This window comes from Mirounga leonina, unplaced genomic scaffold, assembly GCF_011800145.1.
Source record: "Mirounga leonina isolate KUSES-001 unplaced genomic scaffold, KU_Mleo_1.0 Mir_418, whole genome shotgun sequence".
Taxonomy (NCBI): Eukaryota; Metazoa; Chordata; class Mammalia; order Carnivora; family Phocidae; genus Mirounga; species Mirounga leonina.
In genome coordinates this window covers 19155477-19176006 of record NW_023270739.1, presented here as the reverse complement: position 1 = coordinate 19176006, position 20530 = coordinate 19155477, and the positions used below count along the sequence as shown (strand labels likewise).

Here is a 20530-nt window from a genome sequence, read left to right as displayed (position 1 = left end):
CTGAGCCGAAGGCAGTCGCTTAACTGACTGAGCCACCCAGGCGCCCTCTTTTTTTTTTTTTTTTTTAAGATTTTATTTATTTGAGGGGCGCCTGGGTGGCTCAGTTGGTTAAGCGACTGCCTTCGGCTCAGGTCATGATCCTGGAGTCCCTGGATCGAGTCCCGCATCGGGCTCTCTGCTCGGCAGGGAGCCTGCTTCTCCCTCTGACCCTACTCCCTCTCATGTGCTCTCTCTTTCTCTCTCATTCTGTCTCAAATAAATAAATAAAATCTTTAAAAAAAAAAAAGATTTTATTTATTTGATAGAGAGAGACACGGTGAGAGAAGGAACACAAGCAGGGGGAGTGAGAGAGGGAGAAGCAGGCTTCCCACTGAACAGGGAGCCCGATGCGGGGCTCAATCCCAGGACTCTGGGATCATGACCTGAGCCAAAGGCAGACACTTAACGACTGAGCCACCCAGGCGCCCCAGTACTTTTATTTCTTCCTGAAAACATTCAAGTGTAGGAAATGATTCTGATTAATTATTTAACACAGGATAGATATTCAAAAATATTTGAATGAATGAAGTTTCTGGTTATATGAGACCCACATAATTGCGGTTTTAGTCAGCATAAAAATCTAGCTTATAAAAAAGAGGACAGGGCGCCTGGGTGGCTCAGTCGTTAAGCGTCTGCCTTCGGCTCAGGTCATGATCCCAGGGTCCTGGGATCAAGTCCCACATCGGGCTCCCTGCTCTGCAAGAAGCCTGCTTCTCCCTCTCCCATTCCTCCTGCTTGTGTTCCTGCTCTCGCTATCTCTCTCTCTGGCAAATAAATAAAATAAAATCTTTTTTTAAAAAAAAAGGTCAATTTTTAGCTCTATGAGGGGATGTTTGTTATGAACCCTTTCCAAAGAGTTTGCATTGAGAATACAATGCTTTTTATAAAATGTTGCATTGAGCTATACCTTTTTGGGCACACTTTTATTTAATTATGGGCGGGGAGATCGTGAAACTATCACCATTTGTTTTCCTTTAGTGTAAAGATAAACCATGACTCTTAGACTGCTCTGAGGATGATGCTTAGAGGAGCAGGATTGCGGTCTTTCGGTTGAAAGCAGGGAGTCTTGAGCTTCATTAACTGCTGAAAAACTTAACTGCTCAGCTTTGACACTGAGCTTCTAGAGACAATGTTATTTGATGCCCTGGGCCCCATAGAAGTCTATCACATAATTATGAATCTGGCTTACAAGATGTGATAGCCATCAGTGACCAGATTTCCAGAGTTCTTGGAGAACCTTGAAATAAGCAGCAGAATAGGTATCTGTATTGTATGGGTTTATATCTTAAAGGTGTAAGAACCTATAGCCTATACTTCAGTCTGTATGTTTAAGTGACAGGCTTTCTTCCCTCTGGTTTGATTACTAGCATGGTTAAACTGATTATGATATAGCCCAGCCTGCATCTACCCAGCATGTTAATGAGACTATCAAAAGCACAGAACAAATTAAAAGTAATAAGGAACAGCTGCTGTAGTGTCCAAAGAAATGGGCCTTTTGAGTCTGTTTACTAAGGAATCTAAGCTGTATAAATTGAATATCAGTAAGGTAAAGTAGATATCCAGTAGCTAAAAAGCTCTTAACTTTCAAAGTTATTTCTATCTATAAAGTTAAAAAGTAATATAATTTCGCTGTTTACTTGTGTTGTGCCATGGAGTACATACTGTTAGAATGACAAACACATTAAACCATACTTATGAGAAGAAAGTCTGATTTGAAATATGGAATACATGGTGATAAATGCAGGTGTCCCATTACTTAGAGGCAACAGAATGTAATGGTCAGGAGAGTGAGTCTTGGGCAGATTGCCTAAGGTCAAAGCCTGGCTCTGCCCCTCATTAGCTTTGTGATTTTACACAAGATTATTTAATCTCTCTATGCCTTGATTTTCTCATCTGTAAAATGGGTATAATAATAACATCTATCTCAGAGTTGGGAGGGTTAAAGGAGTTAATACATGTTAATATACATAGTGTTAAAGGAGTTAATACAGCACCCATAAATAGTGTCACATAGGAGTAAATGTTAACTATTTTAATTCACTTTATTTCTTAGAGCAGTTTTAGGTTCACAGCAAAATTGAGCAAATAGTATAGAGTTCCCATATATCTCCTGCCCTGACACACGCACAGCCTCCCCTATTGTCACCAGAGTATCAGTAGAGTGGTACATTTGTTAGAATTGATGAACTTCAATTGGCGCATCATTAGCACCTTAAATTCATAGTTTACATTAGGGTTCACTCTTGGTATTGTTCCTTCTGTGGATTTTTCTTTTTAAGATTTATTTATTTATTTGAAAAAGAGAGCACGTGTGCATGAGTGGGTTAGGAGGGGCAGAGGGAGAGTGAGAGAAAGAATCTCAAGCGACTCCCTGATGACTGTGGAGCCTGACATGGGGCTCAATCCCATGACTCTGAGATCATGACCTGAGCCAAAATCAGGAGTTGGACGTGTAACGGACTGAGCCGTCCAGGCACCCCCATTCTGTGAATTTTGACAAATGTATAATGATATGTGTCCACCATTGTAGTATCATACAGAATAGTTTCATTGCCCTAAAAATTCCCTGTATTAGCTGCTATTTTTAATGTCATTGTTTTTTAGTCCATATTCAAGTTAGTGGCTGGTATAGTGTTTCCGAGTGGTTTGTTTGAATAGAGGGAAAGGTAGTGGGAGCACTAGATTAGGTACCAGAAACTGTTCCACCTCTGTCACCTGCTAGCAGTATCATCTTGGGCGATGAGGCCTTTCTTCTCTCAGAACCCTGGTTTCCTTATTTGTAAAATGAGACAGTTGAACTAGATGATCTCTAAAGGCCTTACTATCTCTATGATATGCTCTTAGTGACTAAAAACTAATGAGTCTTCTCTTAAGTAGGTGGAATGTGTCCTCTGCAGTCTTGTTTACATTGCTATTTTATAAAGCAAAATTGTCAGTTCTGAAAAATTTCAAGTTAGTACAAGTTGCTTCAGTGAAGTTTACTGAAGTCCATGGGGTATACTTTTATCAGTTACTATTACTGAGTGAACACAAATAGCTGACCCAGTCAACTGCTAGAATGGTAGGCACTGCCCCAGATACCAAAGTGAGTGACACCATTATTTTGTTCATAATACTCTGAATCTCGATGTGCATTTTCAAAAGGTGGTCATGTACATTGTCTCTTTTGCCCTTATTTTAGCTGTGAGATACATGGGTAAGCTTTATGATCTCCATTTTATAAATGACTATGAACACTGTTGTAATCTTAGCTAATTCAGTTATCGGGAGGAGAAAGGAAAGGATTGGCCAGAGCACCTGCCTAATTTGAGATGTTCAATATTTATTTAGCAAATAAATCTATAGACTGTTTTTTTTTTTAAAGATTTTATTTATTTATTTGAGAGAGAGAGAGAGCATGAGGGGGGGAGGGTCAGAGGGAGAAGCAGACTCCTCGCTGAGCAAGGAGCCCGATGCGGGACTCGATCCCGGGACTCCAGGATCATGACCTAAGCCGAAGGCAGTCGCTTAACCAACTGAGCCACCCAGGCGCCCTATAGACTGTTTTGTAGAGAAACTTGGTCAACGGCTCTTGAATCATTCCTGGTGAAAAGGAAGATTCAGTAGAGAGAACATTCTATCTGGTAGCCTATAATAGAAAATAGTCTCTGTCTATCAGAATACCAGTCTGTGGGCACCTCAGTGGCTCAGTCGGTAAAGTGGCTGCCTTCAGCTCACGTCATGATCCCAGGGTCCTGGGATCGAGCCCCACGTCGGGCTCCTTGCTCAGTGGGGAGCCTGCTTCTCCCTCTCACTCTGCTGCTCCCCCTGCTTGTGCTCTCTCTCTGTCAAATAAATAAAATCTTAACAACAACAACAAAAATACCAGTTTGTGTCTGTAAAGGGACGTTTTTAAAGAAAAGAGGGGCATTATTCTATCCATCCCAATGAGAAAGACATGCAGGCAGCAGAGTTCAGTGCAGTCATGGCTAGAGTGGACTTGTGCAGCCTTGTGTCTGTAGCTTTCAATAGGCTGCACAGTTTCTCAGCATGCCTTGTGGTGGGGCTAGGTGTTCGGTAGCTATGAGGCAGTCACCAGGATTAATCAGGAAGGGCTGACCAGGTTGATTATACTATATTCAGCATTAAACCTTAGACTTTTTTCCCTGCTTTTGCTGAAGTTTGGGAGTGGGGAGGTGATAGGGTGAAGGATTCGGCTGGCACATACAGTTGTCACACAGAGTAATTACTAGTCTAATGAGAATTTTATTTTTCTCTGAACAGTGGTGGAATGTTGTCACTGGGGAGTCCTCACAGACCTTCTACACAAATGGAACCTACCTTAAGAAAATACACGTGTCCCCTGACTTCAAAACATATGTGACTGTTGATAATCTTGGTATATTATATATTTTACAGATGTTAGAATAAAGTAGTTAAGGATTAATGTAAGTTGAACTTTTTAATTTTGAATTGGAAAAAATTCTAGTGAAACTCTGTATTTCGACTTTTTGTAAAGCTGTGAATTGTTTTGCAGTTATTGCATTCATTACAAAAGTGTTTGTGGTTGGATGAATAATGTTAATGTAGCTTTTTCCTAAATGAACGCACCTTTAATCTTGTTTTTCATAATCATCATCATTATTGTTAACAGTTTGTCCTTAAGGTGCAAATGAAAATGTAAATACGTACCTTATTATACTGTTGGTAAAATTCTCTCATGATGCATTCAAATTGGTTGACATAATTAATGAGAATAATTCGGAGGAAATATGTATTTTAATGCTATTATTAGGCAGGCTGTGCCTCAGGATAGCAGACCTGCTTTCTGAACCACATTTACCCCAAAGGGCATAGTTCTCCCAATTACAATCTTGGGGCTTATTTGTACCCCTTAAATTTGTTTTAAAAATATTATGTCTGCCTGCAATGTTTCTTTTAATTCACTCAGTAAGTGAGTGTTGGATTTCAAAAGTTGTTTGAAGCAAAAGTTCTTGTGAAGCAAAAATTATACGTGTTGAAGAGAGTAAATTTTATTGGTTTACCTTTTCCTCATTAGCTGATGGCAACTCTGTGCTGCAGTGGGACTCTAGTAGTCAGTCTCTGAGTTGGGTGCTGTCCTGCTCGCTCTGGTTTTTTATGTACCAGATTTGTTACTTGACTGAACTTGACCTTTTTAAATCCTCATTTTCTTCTTCTTCTTTTTTTTTTCCTTAAGCAATTGTCCTGCAGTTGAATTTTTGTAAATTAGAGTAATTGGGGAGGAGCCAGTTTTCATTAAAGTTTGAACAGGATTTTTCTAAGAAATATAGTAAAAAAATCCATTTTCTTCTAAGTCTGTTTACTTAGATGAATGGCATTGTCAGTGCTGTTCTCAGTGAATTTCAAGAGAATTCTCTATGGTTTTCTATGCAGTAACAGAAGAGTTATCGTGACTCTGGAAGATGTCACTTTTAACCTACCAGCTGTTCTATTTTCCTTCTCCTTTTCCCTCCTTCTCTCCTTCCTATCCTTTCCTCCCTTCTTCCCTCCAAGGTTAATCAGGAAAGATAGCTCTTGACAGGGAAAAAGTACATCAACATCAGTAACTAGCTTTTTTTTTTAACCTTCTGATTAGGAACTTTAATTGCAGTTTAAATCTCCATTTCCCCTGACAATATATTGTTAAGGGAAATGGCAATAATTTAATAATAGATGTGGTTCATATAAGAAAATAACCAAAATTCAAAAATTTTGCTGCTGCAATAGGAACTAAATCAAATGAGTATTAGTGTTAATAGTAGGTAAGTAGTGAGCCAGTTTCTGTTGTTGGTGTGTATTAGATGTGGTGTAGGTAGGGGGGCCTAGACCACTCCAGATGTATTTTAGATTAAATATACTATTTAGTATTTAAGGGAGCCATAAATAAAATTATTAAGGAGGTTTGGCTTTTGTTTTTTTTATGATGGGTTGAGGAACTAGTTTATAGGCTTACTGTGATTTAAGCAAATGTGATGTGAAAATCTTAATTTTATGAAAAAATTTCTGTAAATGATATATTGTGCTTAGAGTATCCAAATCATAATTTTGATTTGCATACAGTGTTTAGGAACTCATTTATAACTCAGAGTATAAAGTATTAACTTTTGGAATTAAAAGCCACTTGACTGTTAAAAGTGTAGAACAAACATCGGCTTTTAAAAAACCTTGATTGGCCCTTGTCTTTAAAATGAAAAATGGGAAGAAAAGGTAACATGACAAAAAGGCAAGGTAAAAAACAAGGTAACTTGAAGTAAGAAGAGAAGCGTAGCATAATGGCGCTGCATGTTTCAAGGCAGCTCAAGTGGTCAGTCAAGGGGGGAGGGTTTTGTTTTATACTTGCAGATGAGCATTTTTCAAGCATTTTCCCTTGCTTTATTTTTTGTAATGGAAATTACATTGCATTTTATATATGTAAAGGTTTTTTTTACATTGTGTGTGTCTTGTATGTTTTGAAAACTGTTTTGTATTTATGATACAGGTCACATGTTTTTGTTTTTTGTTTTTTGCTTTGGTATACATTTTAACACATGAAATAAAAAATTTATAAAAAATAAAATTTCTAAAATATTTTTGAAAAACATTTTCGATTGTTTCAGACTCCTTGCTTGTCCTTTGTTGATTAGAAAACAAATGTGAAAGATTCTTCAAACTAAAAGCTGTCATCCTTTCTATTAATGCTTTATCAACCATGTCTAATTCAATTTTATCAAAATTTTTTCTCCTCAGTTTCTCTCTGATGATTGCTACCTGGTGTGACTGGCATGGTGAAGAACCTGTAAAGAAGAGAATTCATTTATTTATTCTTTCATTCAGTAAATATTTATTGAGATCTACCATGTGCCTGGCATTTTTGTAGGAATTGGGGATAGAAAAGTAAGCCAAACAGTCTTTTTCCTACTGCAGTTTAGGGCCAAGGAGAGGCAGAAAATAAGTAAGTAGAATCTATAGCATATTAGTTGGTATGTTTAAGTGGGGAGGTGAGGGGAGAAGCGTGTACAGTTTTAGATGGAGTTGCTCACTGAGAAGGTGACACTTGAGTACAGACCTGAAAGGTGAGGGAGTGAGTCGTCCGGGTATCTGGAGAGATTCCCAAGGGAGAGCGCAGTGAGCGCCAAGACGGGACAGTGGGTGGGTTGCTCTGTTACAGAGCTGGCAAGGAGGCTGGGATGTGGCTGGAGGTGGGTGGGGGGGAATGTTGACAAGAGGTGCATCACCATGCAGGGCCTCCTAGGCTACTGTGTGGACTTTTACTCTGAGATAGGAGATACTGGAGGAGTTTGGGCAGTGGAGTGATCTGACTTAAGCTTTAATTGGTTCCTCTGGCAGTGGGAAATTGAAAATCAGTTGAAAAGGGGGACAGGCAAGGGGGGAAGCAGGGGTACCAGTAAGAAGCTTTTGTAATAATCTGGGCAAAATGAAGGCAGCCAGATTAGGATGGCAGCAGTAGGGGTTGTGACAGTTGGATTCTGGATATATATATGTATATATATATTTTAGATTTTATTTATTTATTTGAGAGAGACAGATAGTGACAGAGCTAGCGAGAGAGAGCACAAGCTGGGAGGAGAGGGAGAAGCAGGCTTCCTGCGGAGCAGGGAGCCTGATGTGGGGCTCGATCCCAGGACCCTGGGATCATGACCTGAGCCGAAGGCAGACGCTTAACTGACTGAGTCACCCAGGCGCCCTGGATTCTGGATATATTTTAATGATAAGAGTTAGTAGGATTTGCAGGTGGATTAGATAAATGTTGTGAGAGTGACAAGTTAAGAATGATACCAAGGTTTTGGCCTCTTTGGCTTGAGCTCCTGGAAGATTAGAGTTGCCATTAACTGAGATGAAGATGGTTATGAAAGGAGCAGGGTTTTGGACATAGTAAGTTTGAGATGGCCACTAGACATCCAAGTGGGGATGTTGAGTAGGTGGTTGGATAAAAGGGTCTGGAGTTCATGGGAAAAATCTGCGATGGAGATAAATATCTGAGAATCATTAGTGAATTAAATGTATTTAAACCACAGGATCAGAGGAGATCAGCAGTGAAACAGGTGTTGATAGTCAAGGTTGGAGTCCTAAGCCAGAGTCCAGGGCAGTCTCAGCTTGGGAGATGAGGAAGCAGCACAGGAGACTGAGAAGGACCACAAAGAATAAGAAGTGCAGCGTGGTGTGGTAAGTTATAGTGAATGCAGTGGGCGTGGGTCTCTTAACTCGATGTGATTTTGGGCAAAATTTATTGGTTTGTTTGTTCAGCCACCTGCCTGTCTTTCCCATATGGCTTGCATATCTGCATAGTGCCAAGCACTATTTTAAGTAGCAGCCAGGGCAATACATAAATACATTTTAGTTGTTGGGAGAGAACAGTAGATAGTAAGAAAACAAGAAAATATCAGCAATTGTTATCTGTAAAATGGGTATCCGTTCTTCTCATGGTTGTTGTAAAGATTTAATAAGATAATGCTCATGAAGTACTTACCTCAGTGCTTGGGCCGAGAAAGTGCTCAGTGAACATTCCTTGGTGTAATTTGGGTCCCGTCACCTTTGGCCTGGCAACAGTTCCCTGACTGCTGTCTCTGCCACCAGTTGTGTCCCTCTGCTTAGTCTTTCCAAAGTGCTCATCTTAATCTTATCATTTCTCTTTAAAACCCTGGACCTGCTGTGTGCTCTCTTGCTTCTGTGTCTTTGTATACGCTGTTCTGTCTTCTATACTGCCCATCTCCTGCCTAATTTTTTCCCCTGATTCCTTTTTATCCTTCATATATTCTTTGAGATAACCCTTCTGCTGAAGGTCTGCCTAGTCCTCTCATAGTGCCCTCTTTTCTCTGCCATGACTTTCAGCGCCCTGTATTGTTTACTTACTGGAGTCGCTCATTAGATCGGAAGCTCCCTGAAGCCAGGTCTATGTCTTTTACACCACAGTCTAACATAAGGCTGGCTCCAGTTAGAGTCTCAATAAATATTTGTTGAATGACTGAAATTCTTGTATGTATGCTTGCATGCCCATAGCGCATTCTCTGTTCTCCCTCTGCACTAGGATATCAGTAGGCTAATTAAGAAGTAGCACGTCACCAGCATTTTCTTTATCTTTCTGTTTTAGTTTGGCATTTTACTGTGAAGCATCATTAGAGGAAGGTAAAACTTCACTTGAATAAAAAGATTTGCTTCTAGATTATATGAAATGAATAAACATGTCCCTGAAGTGTTTAAGTTGTCAAGTACGGCAATCTATTATTCAACATTATGTTATTATAATTTACTTACCGACCTTTAGAGGAGGAAATGATTTTCGAATAATTCTTGGTCTCTGAAGATTGTCCCTTGAATAGATTTCCTTGCTCATAACCCCTCCCCTTAAAACTATGAAGATACTATACAGTTATTAAATGCCTGAATTAGAGTATCAGCTGCTGTGAGTTTAACCATAGAATTATTGTGTAGTTGTGTATATTCACGGGGAAGGGGCAGAAAAATGTGCATCAAACGTGGGACTCATCAGAGACCATGTCTTTGAAGTTATTTGGCATCAACAGCATATTATTTCTAAGTCAGATGATATAAGAAGACCAAAACTTGGGAAATTTTCATTTAAGTTATGATTCAGGAAAATGAGCTGCTGGTGTTCATTGTAAATTCATTTTTGAGGTCAGGCCTTCAGAACTGGGAATACTGCTTTTCACAGAGAAGCAAACAGAAAATGTGCCTCTGTAATTTCCCATCACCCAGGGCTAGAGCAAGTAACTAGAGAGAGCATGCCAGGCCCAAGTTTGGGTGGGGTGGTTCTGAGCAACTGATCAAACTGGAAAACACCCAGTAGCTGAATGAAGCCTCCTGCTTAGTACAAGGTGGCTCTTGTGAGGAGCGGGAGCTCACCTCACCATCCATTCAAATCTTCATTGCCTCCCCACTCGGGACTGCCCAGTCCTTATTCTGTCTTCACAGTACTTGAGTGGATTTGCAGACTTTGCAGTCCTAGCTTAGGAAGAACTACACCCCAGGCAGTTAATCGGTGAGAAAGCCAGTGCCACAGTCCAAATCTGATTTTCTTTTCTTTATAGAGAGACCAGACCCATTGGGCTACAAGTTGAATGTCAGTTTCAATTGGAAGTGGAATCCTCCTGGGTTTATGGCAGATGAACACCAGTCTAGGGGTCAAGGCTTGGGTTTCAACAGCTGGGGAAGATTTTGGAGATCTATGTTTCTCATCTCTGATTCATCTTCAATTAGCAGTGATTCTAAACCCCTCACCTTGTGTTTATTTGCCCCACTCTGCCAAATAACTTTCTGAGATGTAACAAATCCTTTTTAGGAGGAAGGAAGGAGGAGCTATTAGTTTTTAGTTATTTAATTGAATCCTCACAACAAGGCTGCAAGGTATTATCTCTGTTGTCTAGATGTGGAAACTGGTGCAGACAGGTTAAGTCACCAGAGCCCCACAGCAAAGTGATGGAGCTGGGGTTTTGGTCCATGCAGTTGGCTGCCTCACTAAAGGCCCTGGGTGAGAGGATCCAAGAGCATCATTTCAGTTACGCACTTTAATTCGTTATTCATTTCATTCATTCACATCATGTGTCATGACTGATCCTAAGTCCTGAGCTGTCAGAGGTGGTCCCTGCTCTTGAAGAGCTTCTACTTTTGGTATTCTGATTAGCCCATCTCTGTGCCTGTAGGGATTGCTCTTTGAAAAAAGCAGCACGGTCCATTCTGATAGCCAAATGGATGGCAGAGGTTGGGGGATGTTTTGGGTTTGCCAGCACTTGGCTACTACCCAAAACAGCTACTACCCAGCCTGGTCTCAAGTCTCAGATGATTCAAGCATTGAGCAGGGAAGGTGGCAGCCTGCCCCTTGGAGATGCTTATTTCTCCTTTGAAACTCTTAGGGGGTTCATTTGAGATTGGCGGCAGCCCTGGGGTTAATGGATCCACGTGCCTTCTTCTGCCACCTGATTTCATATCCTTTTCTCCTTTTCCTTCCATTTGAAATGGTGTAACCTCACAGAGCCTCAGTTTCCTTGTTTGTCAAATAGGGATCACAACACTTGATTGCAGTTTTTTATGAGGCTTGAAAGATGTCAAGCATCCAATACAGGCTCAATAGCATTATTATCTTTTGTTTCAGTTATAAACTTCCATTCCTTTGCTGCCCATGTTTCCATGGTTTACAAAGTGGGAACCTGTGACTTTTGCTTTCTCCGGGCATCCTTTTCTACCTTATGGTAGATCTATCTTCTTGGCAATTAGCTCCCAGGAGTCAGACTTTGTTCAGCAGGAAAGCTGTCATCTGCTTTCTTTTGAGCCGTCTGAAACTTTCCTCTCTTTGGGATATGCATGCACCCATGAGTAATGGAGGATTGGGATTGAGAATGGAGAAAAGACCTTGGGCTTACTGCTTGGGCTGGCACTTGGGAGTATGGTAGAACTCTGGCTTTGGCTGTCAAGTGCATCCAAGTTCAAATCCTGGCTGCACTAACGTCCTAGCTGTGTGACCTTCAGCAAATGTTTTAATCTCAAGGACCTGCTTCCCAGGGCGCCCCTGGTATGGAGACTTATATGTGCTGCCCAACTTCTCAGAGAATCAGGAGGGGTCCTCATCCATCCAGGGGTGAAGCTTCTTACACTTTGTTGCCCCAAAATTATCTGGGAAACTTAAAAACCTCCCTAAACCTGGACCTCATCCCGGGCCAATTAATTCAGAATCTCTGGAGATGGGACCCAGGCATCTGTATTATTTTAAAGTTCCCCAGGTGATTCCAGAGTGCAGTGGAGGTTGTTCTGTCGCCCTTGATGGCCAGGCCATTGCCAGTTCTTCTGTCCAGCTGCCAGCTACACTTTGATGACTGCTTCTACAGTGTGCTCCAGTACCTGCTCCATCATGACAGCCTCAGGAGTGTTGCTGGGTAGCACAGACGTTTGGCATGCCTGTTGTATTAACACAGATGTGGGGATCTTTCCTGCTTGGATTTGATGGCTAATTTATAGAGCAACGCTTTTAGGGTTATTACCATCAATTCCTCCTCTGGTCGCGGCTTTCTCTATCCAGGTGTCTCACTGGTGTGTACTTGCTTTCACTTTTTACCTAGTGCCATGATTATTCCCATCATGGCAGACTCCCTTTTCCTCACTGACAACTCCTCTAAATTTTTAGGAGGCTGCATTGTGCTCAGCTAAAATCAACAGCTACATTGTCCAGCTGCCTATGTAGGGGTGGCAAAGAGTTGTGGCTTGAAGCTTCCAGGAAAGCTCCTAAAAGATTGCCTTACTCAGTTGGGAGGCAGGAGACCTTAGGTCATTATCATTCTTTTTATTGTCTGGAATGTGGATGCGCTGGATAATGCTCCAGCAGCCATTTTTTGACCATGAGGTGACCTTACAGATGCCATATGCTAAGGATGACAGAATAGGAATGTAGAAGGAGCTTGTAGACCTCCCATTCCAGCCCTGTAATATTTCTGAAGTTCATGTTACATGAGAAAAAATTCAACCCTTCCCTGTTTAAGACACTGTTATTTCTGGTCTTTGCTACTAGTCCCTAAATTCAGCTTCTGATACTGAATAACCAACCTGGTGTCTAAGAGCAGTCCAACAAATGTCAGTGACTCTGCATCTCTGCTTCCTCCACCCCCTCACTCTAGCCACAAACACACTGTTCCTCCTCTGCTAAGTAACTGGACATCTAGCTAGCTGTGAGGCTGTTGAAGCTTGGTGGAATTTCAGAAAGTCACAAAGAAGTGATGCATGGATCACGCCCAGCCCACAGATGAGTTTTATTTGGCCCACACTTAAATGCTGAATTTGTTGCCAGCATTTGAAAACTGGTGATTTTGCATAAATACTGATTTCTTAGAAAATCTGTTGACCCAGGGTCTTCATTTCTGCCTGGCAACAGTCAGCTGAAAGTAAGTAGCACGTGCCCCCTGAGATGAGGCAGGTGCTCTGTGGATCATCACAGCCCCCCTCACTCATGTCACCTGTGTGGCTCTGAAGCCATATGAGTTTGCAACTTTCCACCTCCCTACCCAGACACACACCCCAGAAATGGCCTGCTCAAATGGTATTCCTCAATTTCCTGTGCCTTTCTTCCCAGTCTCCCTTGACTCAACACTTAGCACATTGGGGTTTTTGTTTTTGTTTTTGTTTTTCTCTCAGAAAACTGAGCCTGCACTTTTGATAAGTGGAGAGAAATCAGCCTCTCAAATGTCAGAAAACAGCTGATGTTGCTTCTTACTTGGAGGCGTCTTGACTTCCCTTCTCACATGTCTTATTGAGGAGAGGCAGTAAGAGGGCGAGCTGCAGGCTCCTCAGGGAGCAGCTGTTGGGATGCTTGACTGAGGCACTGAGACATCCAGAGGACAATTGAGTATTGAATATGGATTGCTTTGAACAGCTTTTATTACCATGTCGTGAGTAAGAACAACTCCATCTCAGCTTGCTCGTACTGTCCTCTGACACATAACTTAGATGTTTCCTGAATGGCAGGACTTGGAAGATGCGCATTAGCTCTGCTGTGCTTGTGAAGTCTGTTCTGTGACATGCATGTTCCTCAGCTGTCTGAACCCCTGAGAAAACCTCAGCTGTTGGGGTGACCCTAATGGAGCTGTTCAGTGCAGAGTCTCTGTTTCAGTCTGACATAAGTCTACATCCTTGGTCATTAACTACTCTTGGAAAGTTAAATGCCTATGCAGCTTTTACAGACCTAGGTCTCTGGGGTTTTAGAGAGTAAAACAAAAACTATTTCGATGATAAATAATTTGTAGCTGTAATTCTTTATGAGTTATACACAGTGTGCAATGTGTTGGGTCAGGAGTGATCATCTTTGCATTAGCAATTCTAAATAGAATGGTGCCACGATGAACACAGCAAGTTCTCAGTGAGTAGACTGGCCTGGGATGGAGAGAGGAAACAGTTAAGTGGAATTGGTATTCCTAGGTCTGTACCAAGTTCTTCGGGTTAATTCTCCCACAAAAATAAGACCTGGCTCATGGGTACTAATGGAATTCCACAGTATGCAGGATAGTGATTGGGCAATGAGCCTAAGGTAATTCTCTGCCTGCTTTGGATCTGGTTTCTGTGGGAAGCAGGACTCTGTTGCTGGGGCACCAGATGCTGGGTTCATTTGTACATTTGCACAGAGAGCAGTAAATGGGCGTGGGGTGGCCTAGGTGTAGGAGGGACAGGAATGGAGTAGGGGGCAGGTTGATGCAGCCTCGGTGCAGGTAGACTCTGCTGGCCTGTGTTGGCTGGTTCCCCAATTATATTTTAAGAAAATGTGTTTATTACTGTCAGATTGCTTGATTTTGCTAAGAAACATAGTGAATACCTTATATAAAAAGAGAACTGAAAAACTTAATGTCTTAAGAAAAGGCTTTATTCCATATGGACTTCTGAACATGGTCATTATATTCCAGTTCTGTGGGAGAAGAATGAACTCTGGAGGCTAGCCCACTTATCACATTTTTCCTTTCTTTTCAGAAGTAGCTTAGGAGCAATGTTACTTGGGGTCCAAGTGTGAATTTTTATTTTTGAGAATTTATCCATGTGTTCATTATCTAAGCCTGTTTTCTAGCCCATCATATCCAAGTATTATATACCCCAATAATATTCCTAACTATTCTAACAGAAAATCTGGTATGTCCTGAGAAAAACCACTGCCATGACTTATTAATGAATTGACTGGGCATAATTTTCATAGGGTTCATTCACCCAAACTTACCATAGAATATAATGTAAGAAAAAAATAGAGTAATTGAATTAAAGTTCTTTTTTGGAATAATATTAGCATTCAAGGATCCCCATCCCCCATGGATACTGCAGTTACTAATGTGTCAGACTTCCCCTTCAAGATATCAGCTGCATATCCCTTCTTCATTATGTGGGCTGGCTCTCTTCTATTTGCCCCTCAGACCTCTCCTACCTCTTCCCTGCCCTGTGTAGACCATATCAATGGGCTCCTCGTCCTCTGGCTTTCAGTGGGTTCAGGTAATGTGGGGTGGAGAGTGAGATCAGGGTATTTTAATCCCTGGCTCCCTCCCTGAGGGCCACTACAGCTGGCCATGTCCCTCAGCCTGTCTGGCAGCCCCCTCCACACAGCCTTCTCCTTTCCCATTCTCCCTCAGGCAATTACCATCCCAGGGACACTGTTCCACCCGTCTGTTTCCCTACATGCTGCCAACACCTATGTAAGTATTCTATTTATTAAACTCTTAAAATATCCCGATTGGAATGTGCCATCTGCTTCATGCTGGGACCATAACTGATACAAATAAGCATTTGATCCAGAGAGAAGAGGACTGCTGACCTCTTGGTGGTTACCAAAGATAGAAAGGGGCCTAATTAGCCCAGTTGAAGCATTAGCATCTAAAATCCCAGCCCAAACCTTTCTTCAGGAAGCCTGCCCTTTCTGCCTCTGTGGATGTGGTCCCCTCTCAGGTTGGTTTTATGTTTTCAAAGCTATGTGTCTGCGCATGTCAGGCTGGTAGCATCCTGTTTGTTTTGGTGTGTGTTTCAAAGAGTAACAGACTTAGATCCAGCAGTGCAGGGGACATCTCCTGAAAGTCACAGGACATGGAATGTGAAACGTTGATCTTTCCAGTATCTCTAACACGGCCCTATTATATCACTTGACTTGCAGCTGGCACATGTATTTTAGAAAAATGGAAGGATTGATGTTGTTATGTAATGTTTTAGCCCCTACCAAAATTCATATGTTGAAGCTTAATCCTCCAATGTGATGGTATTTGGAGATAGGCCTTTGGGAGATAATTAGGCTAGATAGGGTCCTGATGGTGGGGCCCTCAGAAGGGGATTAGTGCCCTTAGAAGAAGAGACACCAGAAAGCTTGCTGCTCCCCCACTCTCTGTGCATGCATGCTCGTGCACACACAAACACACACAAAGAGGTCATATGACCACACAGCAAGATGGTAGATGCCTACAAACCAAGAGAAGAGCTCTCAGAGAGAAACCCTGATCTGCCAGCATCTTGATCTTGGACTTTCCAGCCCTCAGAACTGTGAGAAATAGATTTGTTGTTTAAGCCACACAGTCTGATATTTCGTTTAGCAGCCCAACCTGACACAAACGTGTAGATGTTTTTCCAAACAAGCTATTTGTATTGTCCCAGACAAATGATCTATTTGGGTGGTCCTTGCTCTTTTAGAAATTTGTTTGGGAATTTCTCCTTGTAGCCTACTGTAATATTTAAAGACATTGGAAATTTTTTGGCTGAAACTTAAGCTTTAATAAAAGGCCCATGTATCTTTCTCAGACTGGTTGAACTTAGAAATGAGTAAATTTTCTCAATTTGCCAATTAAAAAAGCCTTTTAGCTATAGATGTTGAGGAGGCTGGGCCTTTGGTTTTTTCCTAAATGGAAGTTGGAAGGTGCTCACAGAATGATGCCAAGCACCGGTGGCTGTACAATTTCCATTTTATTTTGTGTGCTTTTTTTAATAGGATATAAATAATGACAAAAATTACAAAATTTATAACTGGAAGCCCAAGCATATTTACACATATGTTTCTGTTTCAGCAAAGCTACTATTTACTTTGCTCCTATACAATTACCTTTTGGTACCATATTTCAGTGTTTGTTATTTTTACTCTCCATTTACTACATACATATCAACAGTGAATAGGCAAAATATATACAAGGAACTGTTCAGGTCAAGTAATTTAATATTGTATTAAAATTCTTCAACACTGAACTAAATCCATATACATTTGTCAGTTTGAAATAAAATTTAATTATCTTTCTTTAAAACTCACCAACTGATGAATAACTAATAATCCTCAGGTTTGAAATAATATTGGTTAATAAAAAAACATTAAGACAATCCCACAATTTATCAGTATCGCTATAATGAACTTCAAAATGATTCACAATATGATCAGTTAGAACAATATATGTTAAAATGTTATTTTTTCTATAATGATATTGGTACTGTTTATATAATTTGATTCTACATAAATATACATTATGGAATCATACAAATACTCCACAGAGACATTAAAAAAATTAAAATACCTTAAAGAAATGTAAGTAAATTTTATTTAATCAAATAGTAAGCAAACATTTATTTGTTTCAAGAAAAGAGTTTTATTACTTTGGAATCTCTCTTTTTTTTTTTTTTGTATTTTTTTCTAGAAAAAAATTTTTGCAATAGAATTTTACTAACACCTTTCTCAAACAAGGTTTCCATGACAGAAATCTTGACAGCAGGAGCCCTAGTTTTTTTTTTTTTTAACGTTTTCTTTAAAACACTGTGAAAGTTAAAAAAAAAAAACAATCTTTGCAGCTTATGGCTGCGTCAGCACTTTCGGTTGGATGCCAGTCTGCTTGCCCTAATCTCCTGCTCTGGGGAGTGTCATCAGCACTTTGCCACACCCAAGCCAGTCCTCTTGGTGGTAGCAGTAAAAATTTAGTTACTTGAAATGAAACCAGAAACATCCCTCACAACTAACCTAGTTTTCTTATCAGTGCATTAATGAAACATTCTTTTAATAAAAATATTTAATACAAGACACATTTTTCTGTGCATAATAAATTCCTCTGTTTTGAATTATTCTTAAATTTTTAATCAATCCATAGATGTAAATGTTTTCTTTATCTGACATGGTTGATTACATATAAAATCCACAAATATAGAAATTGGGAAACAAGATTTCCTGGCAATCATAGGGGTGGTTTTTGTCCTTATGCATGAAATGATGCTCAGTGATACAATTTTACAGATGTTTTATGGGGGTAGTTCTGTTCTGATTCTACCTTTAAAACTGCTGACTGTGAAAAATCCAAGATTTTTTATACTGTTAGGCAGTATTAGAGATCCCCTGTACCTTTTGTTTTTTTTAAAGGTATTATCCCCAAATTCAGCAAAGCAGTGTTGGGGGCAGAGTCATTAGAAATACCTTGGGTGGTGGCAGGGAGGGGAGTCGGGAGAGTCAGCGAAAAATCTCAACTCATGCCTCTCAGGGGTTACGGCTGGAAAGTCTTGGTTGCATACTGGTGCAGAAAGAACGTCCCCAGGAATGGCCAGCGGCCTTTCGCCTGTGACAAGGCCACACAAACAGAGCAGTCTTCCTCCTGGGCTGGGTGGAAACTGAGGCGCGAAGGGAAGCCTGCTCCGGGACTGCTCAGCGTGCAAGGCACCGCGAGGACAGGAGGATGGTGAGTATCAGAAAATTGTGGTTTCATACTTGGTATTAATTCCTCTCTTGGCTTCTTGTCCCGGCTCCACAATCCACGGCAGATTGGCCAGAGTCTTTTGCTCAGATGGGTCGATCTGCTTTAAAACAGAAAGGCTGATGCCTGTTATATGATACCTGTACCGGGGTGTAAACATGCTTCCTAACACTTCTTGGAAACCAACACTAGGCCTTTACAGGACTGCAGTCCTGTCACAGACCAACAGGTATGTGAGAATTGTGTGTTTGTCCTTCTCATACATGTTTATTGCATAAGGACTGTATGCAAGGCATTCAAAGGGTGGGTGGTGAATGAGTCCTGGCCCTTGCTCTTGAAGGCACACAGATGGGGAGCAAACACAGAAGCACTTTGATACTGAGAAGGGGGATGGATGGAGGGAGGCTGCTCTGCGGTTAGGGAGCCAGGGGACTTCCTAGAAGAGGTGAACCAGGTTATGTCACTCTCCAGCTCTCAAGCCTACAGTAGTTTCTGTTACAGAATAAACCTGAATTCCTCAAGGTGAAGTCTAGCCACACTGACTTTGCTTCTACCTGCATGCCAAGACCACACCCTTTGCTCTGCGGGAATGCCTTTCCCCAGACACCTGCATGCCTACATCATCTCCTCACCTATTCACCCAATACAAAATAGCATCCTAACTTTTCTGCTCTCCTCTTCAGCTCTAGTCTTTATAATCCTATGCCACATACATCATATTTATTCCTTCATCCTCCACTGCAGTGTACAGTTTTGTTCTCTTCACTGTTTCCCCCAAACTTAGAAAACCTCCTGGCAACCCAGTAAATAATAGTAGGTACACAATAAATACTTACTGAATAGATATTATAAGAGAATGAGGTAATGTCTAAACAGCTGGAGGACGAGCTAGAGTTTGCCTGGTGAGGGGGCAAGGAGAGAGGGAACAGCATGTGCAAAGCTCCTGTGGTAAAGAGAAGTGGCAGGTTGAGAACTTGCAGTTAGTTAGTTCACAGAGTGGAGATGGGAGGGTGAAAAGGTGAGCAGGGCCAGGTCAAGCTGAGCCTTGAACCAGACTGAGCTGAGCTATAAAATGGTTAAAACCACATTTTAGCCCCTGTGCACACAAAGTCAAACAGGCCATTCCTGGGTAATGCTTGAGCTGTGAGCTCTCAGGAGGGGCCTTGGAGGGAGTTTTTCACCACACTGCTGCCTCATCTTTTAGTGTTTCCACATCTGCCCTGGCCCTGGCCACCTGCTCTGCTCAGGAATGCTGGGGCAAGGAAGCCTGGGAAGGTCTCTCTTATTTCTCTTGTGCTGTGAGCTTTGGAGCCTGATGAAAGGCTATGGGATCCATGCCCTATGGCTACCTTCCAACATGAACTGATTGTATCTCCACAAAGCTGTGGGAAGGACTTCACATATTCTTAGGATCATGGAATATTTCTCAACAATAAACAACTGGACCTGAGGGAAATGGAACATGGACACCAGTTGAGAGGGATGGGATGTTGAGGCAGTTAAAGGACATCAATATTATTCACTATATATTTTCATATTTCTCAGTGAAGGCTTTTCAATGAATATTTAACAAGCCCTCATGGCACGCAACCTAGTTGTGCTCTTCTGGAAGTTTATGGAGACCAGAGTAAAGTCAGATGGAGGCACCTGCCATGAACAGATTTATCCAGGCCATATGAGAAAGAATATAATAGTCTAAGAGGTAATCCAAAAATATTCTGAAAATTCCTATACATTTAACTTACAGGTTTTTTTGGGGGGGGGGGAAACGAGATAAATAATGAACAACTCTCCATCAATAAATGCTATACAGAATTAAAACTGGGTATACACTTGAGTGTGACTAGGTATCTATCTCAGAATGGATGGCCCAGGAAAAGCCTCTTCATGTAGCTGAGACTTGAATGACAAGTGGAAGTCAGCTGTGCAGAAATATGGGGGATACCATGATAGGTGGAAGGAGCAGGTGACACAAAGGCCTCAGGTAGGAGTGAGTTTGGTCTGTTCCAGGAATAGGAAGGCCTGAGCATCAGAGAGAAGCATTGTGGGAAATTAGGTTTAGGTACTTGGGGCAATGGTGCCATGAACTGGTTTGTGTTTTAGGATCACTTTGGTTGCATAAGGAAGAAGGAAGACTATTAGGACATGTACTGCAATAGTTCTGGAGTAGTGGTGGTAGCCTGGACGAGAAGAGTGAGGAAATAGAGAGGAATGGGTGGATCTGAGACATGTTTTAGGGGTTGAGTAGATGGAATCCGCTCATGTGTTGTACACAGTGGTTAGAGGAAGACAGGAAGTAAGGACGACCTCTGGATTTGTGCCTT

General features: G+C 41.3%; 2 protein-coding genes across 14 annotated transcripts in view; one reads left to right on the top strand and one right to left on the bottom strand.

Annotated features, from left to right (window-relative positions):
• The window catches only part of APAF1 (apoptotic peptidase activating factor 1), a 92681-nt gene extending 86102 nt beyond the window's left edge, over window positions 1-6579 (top strand). For all 3 annotated transcript variants that reach the window (XM_034987762.1, XM_034987764.1, XM_034987763.1), the window contains one exon: window positions 4303-6579. In XM_034987762.1, the coding sequence (XP_034843653.1) occupies window positions 4303-4449 (147 nt within the window). In that variant the 3' untranslated portion in view covers window positions 4450-6579. The remainder of the gene's footprint in view (window positions 1-4302) is intronic.
• A 10578-nt stretch (window positions 6580-17157) lies between these two features.
• ANKS1B (ankyrin repeat and sterile alpha motif domain containing 1B) overlaps window positions 17158-20530 on the bottom strand; it is a 717443-nt gene continuing 714070 nt past the window's right edge. For 6 of the 11 annotated variants that reach the window (XM_034987766.1, XM_034987767.1, XM_034987768.1 and 3 more), the window contains one exon: window positions 17158-18309. In XM_034987766.1, the coding sequence (XP_034843657.1) occupies window positions 18199-18309 (111 nt within the window). In that variant the 3' untranslated portion in view covers window positions 17158-18198. The remainder of the gene's footprint in view (window positions 18310-20530) is intronic. The other 5 variants (XM_034987769.1, XM_034987770.1, XM_034987772.1 and 2 more) reach the window with 1 other exon arrangement.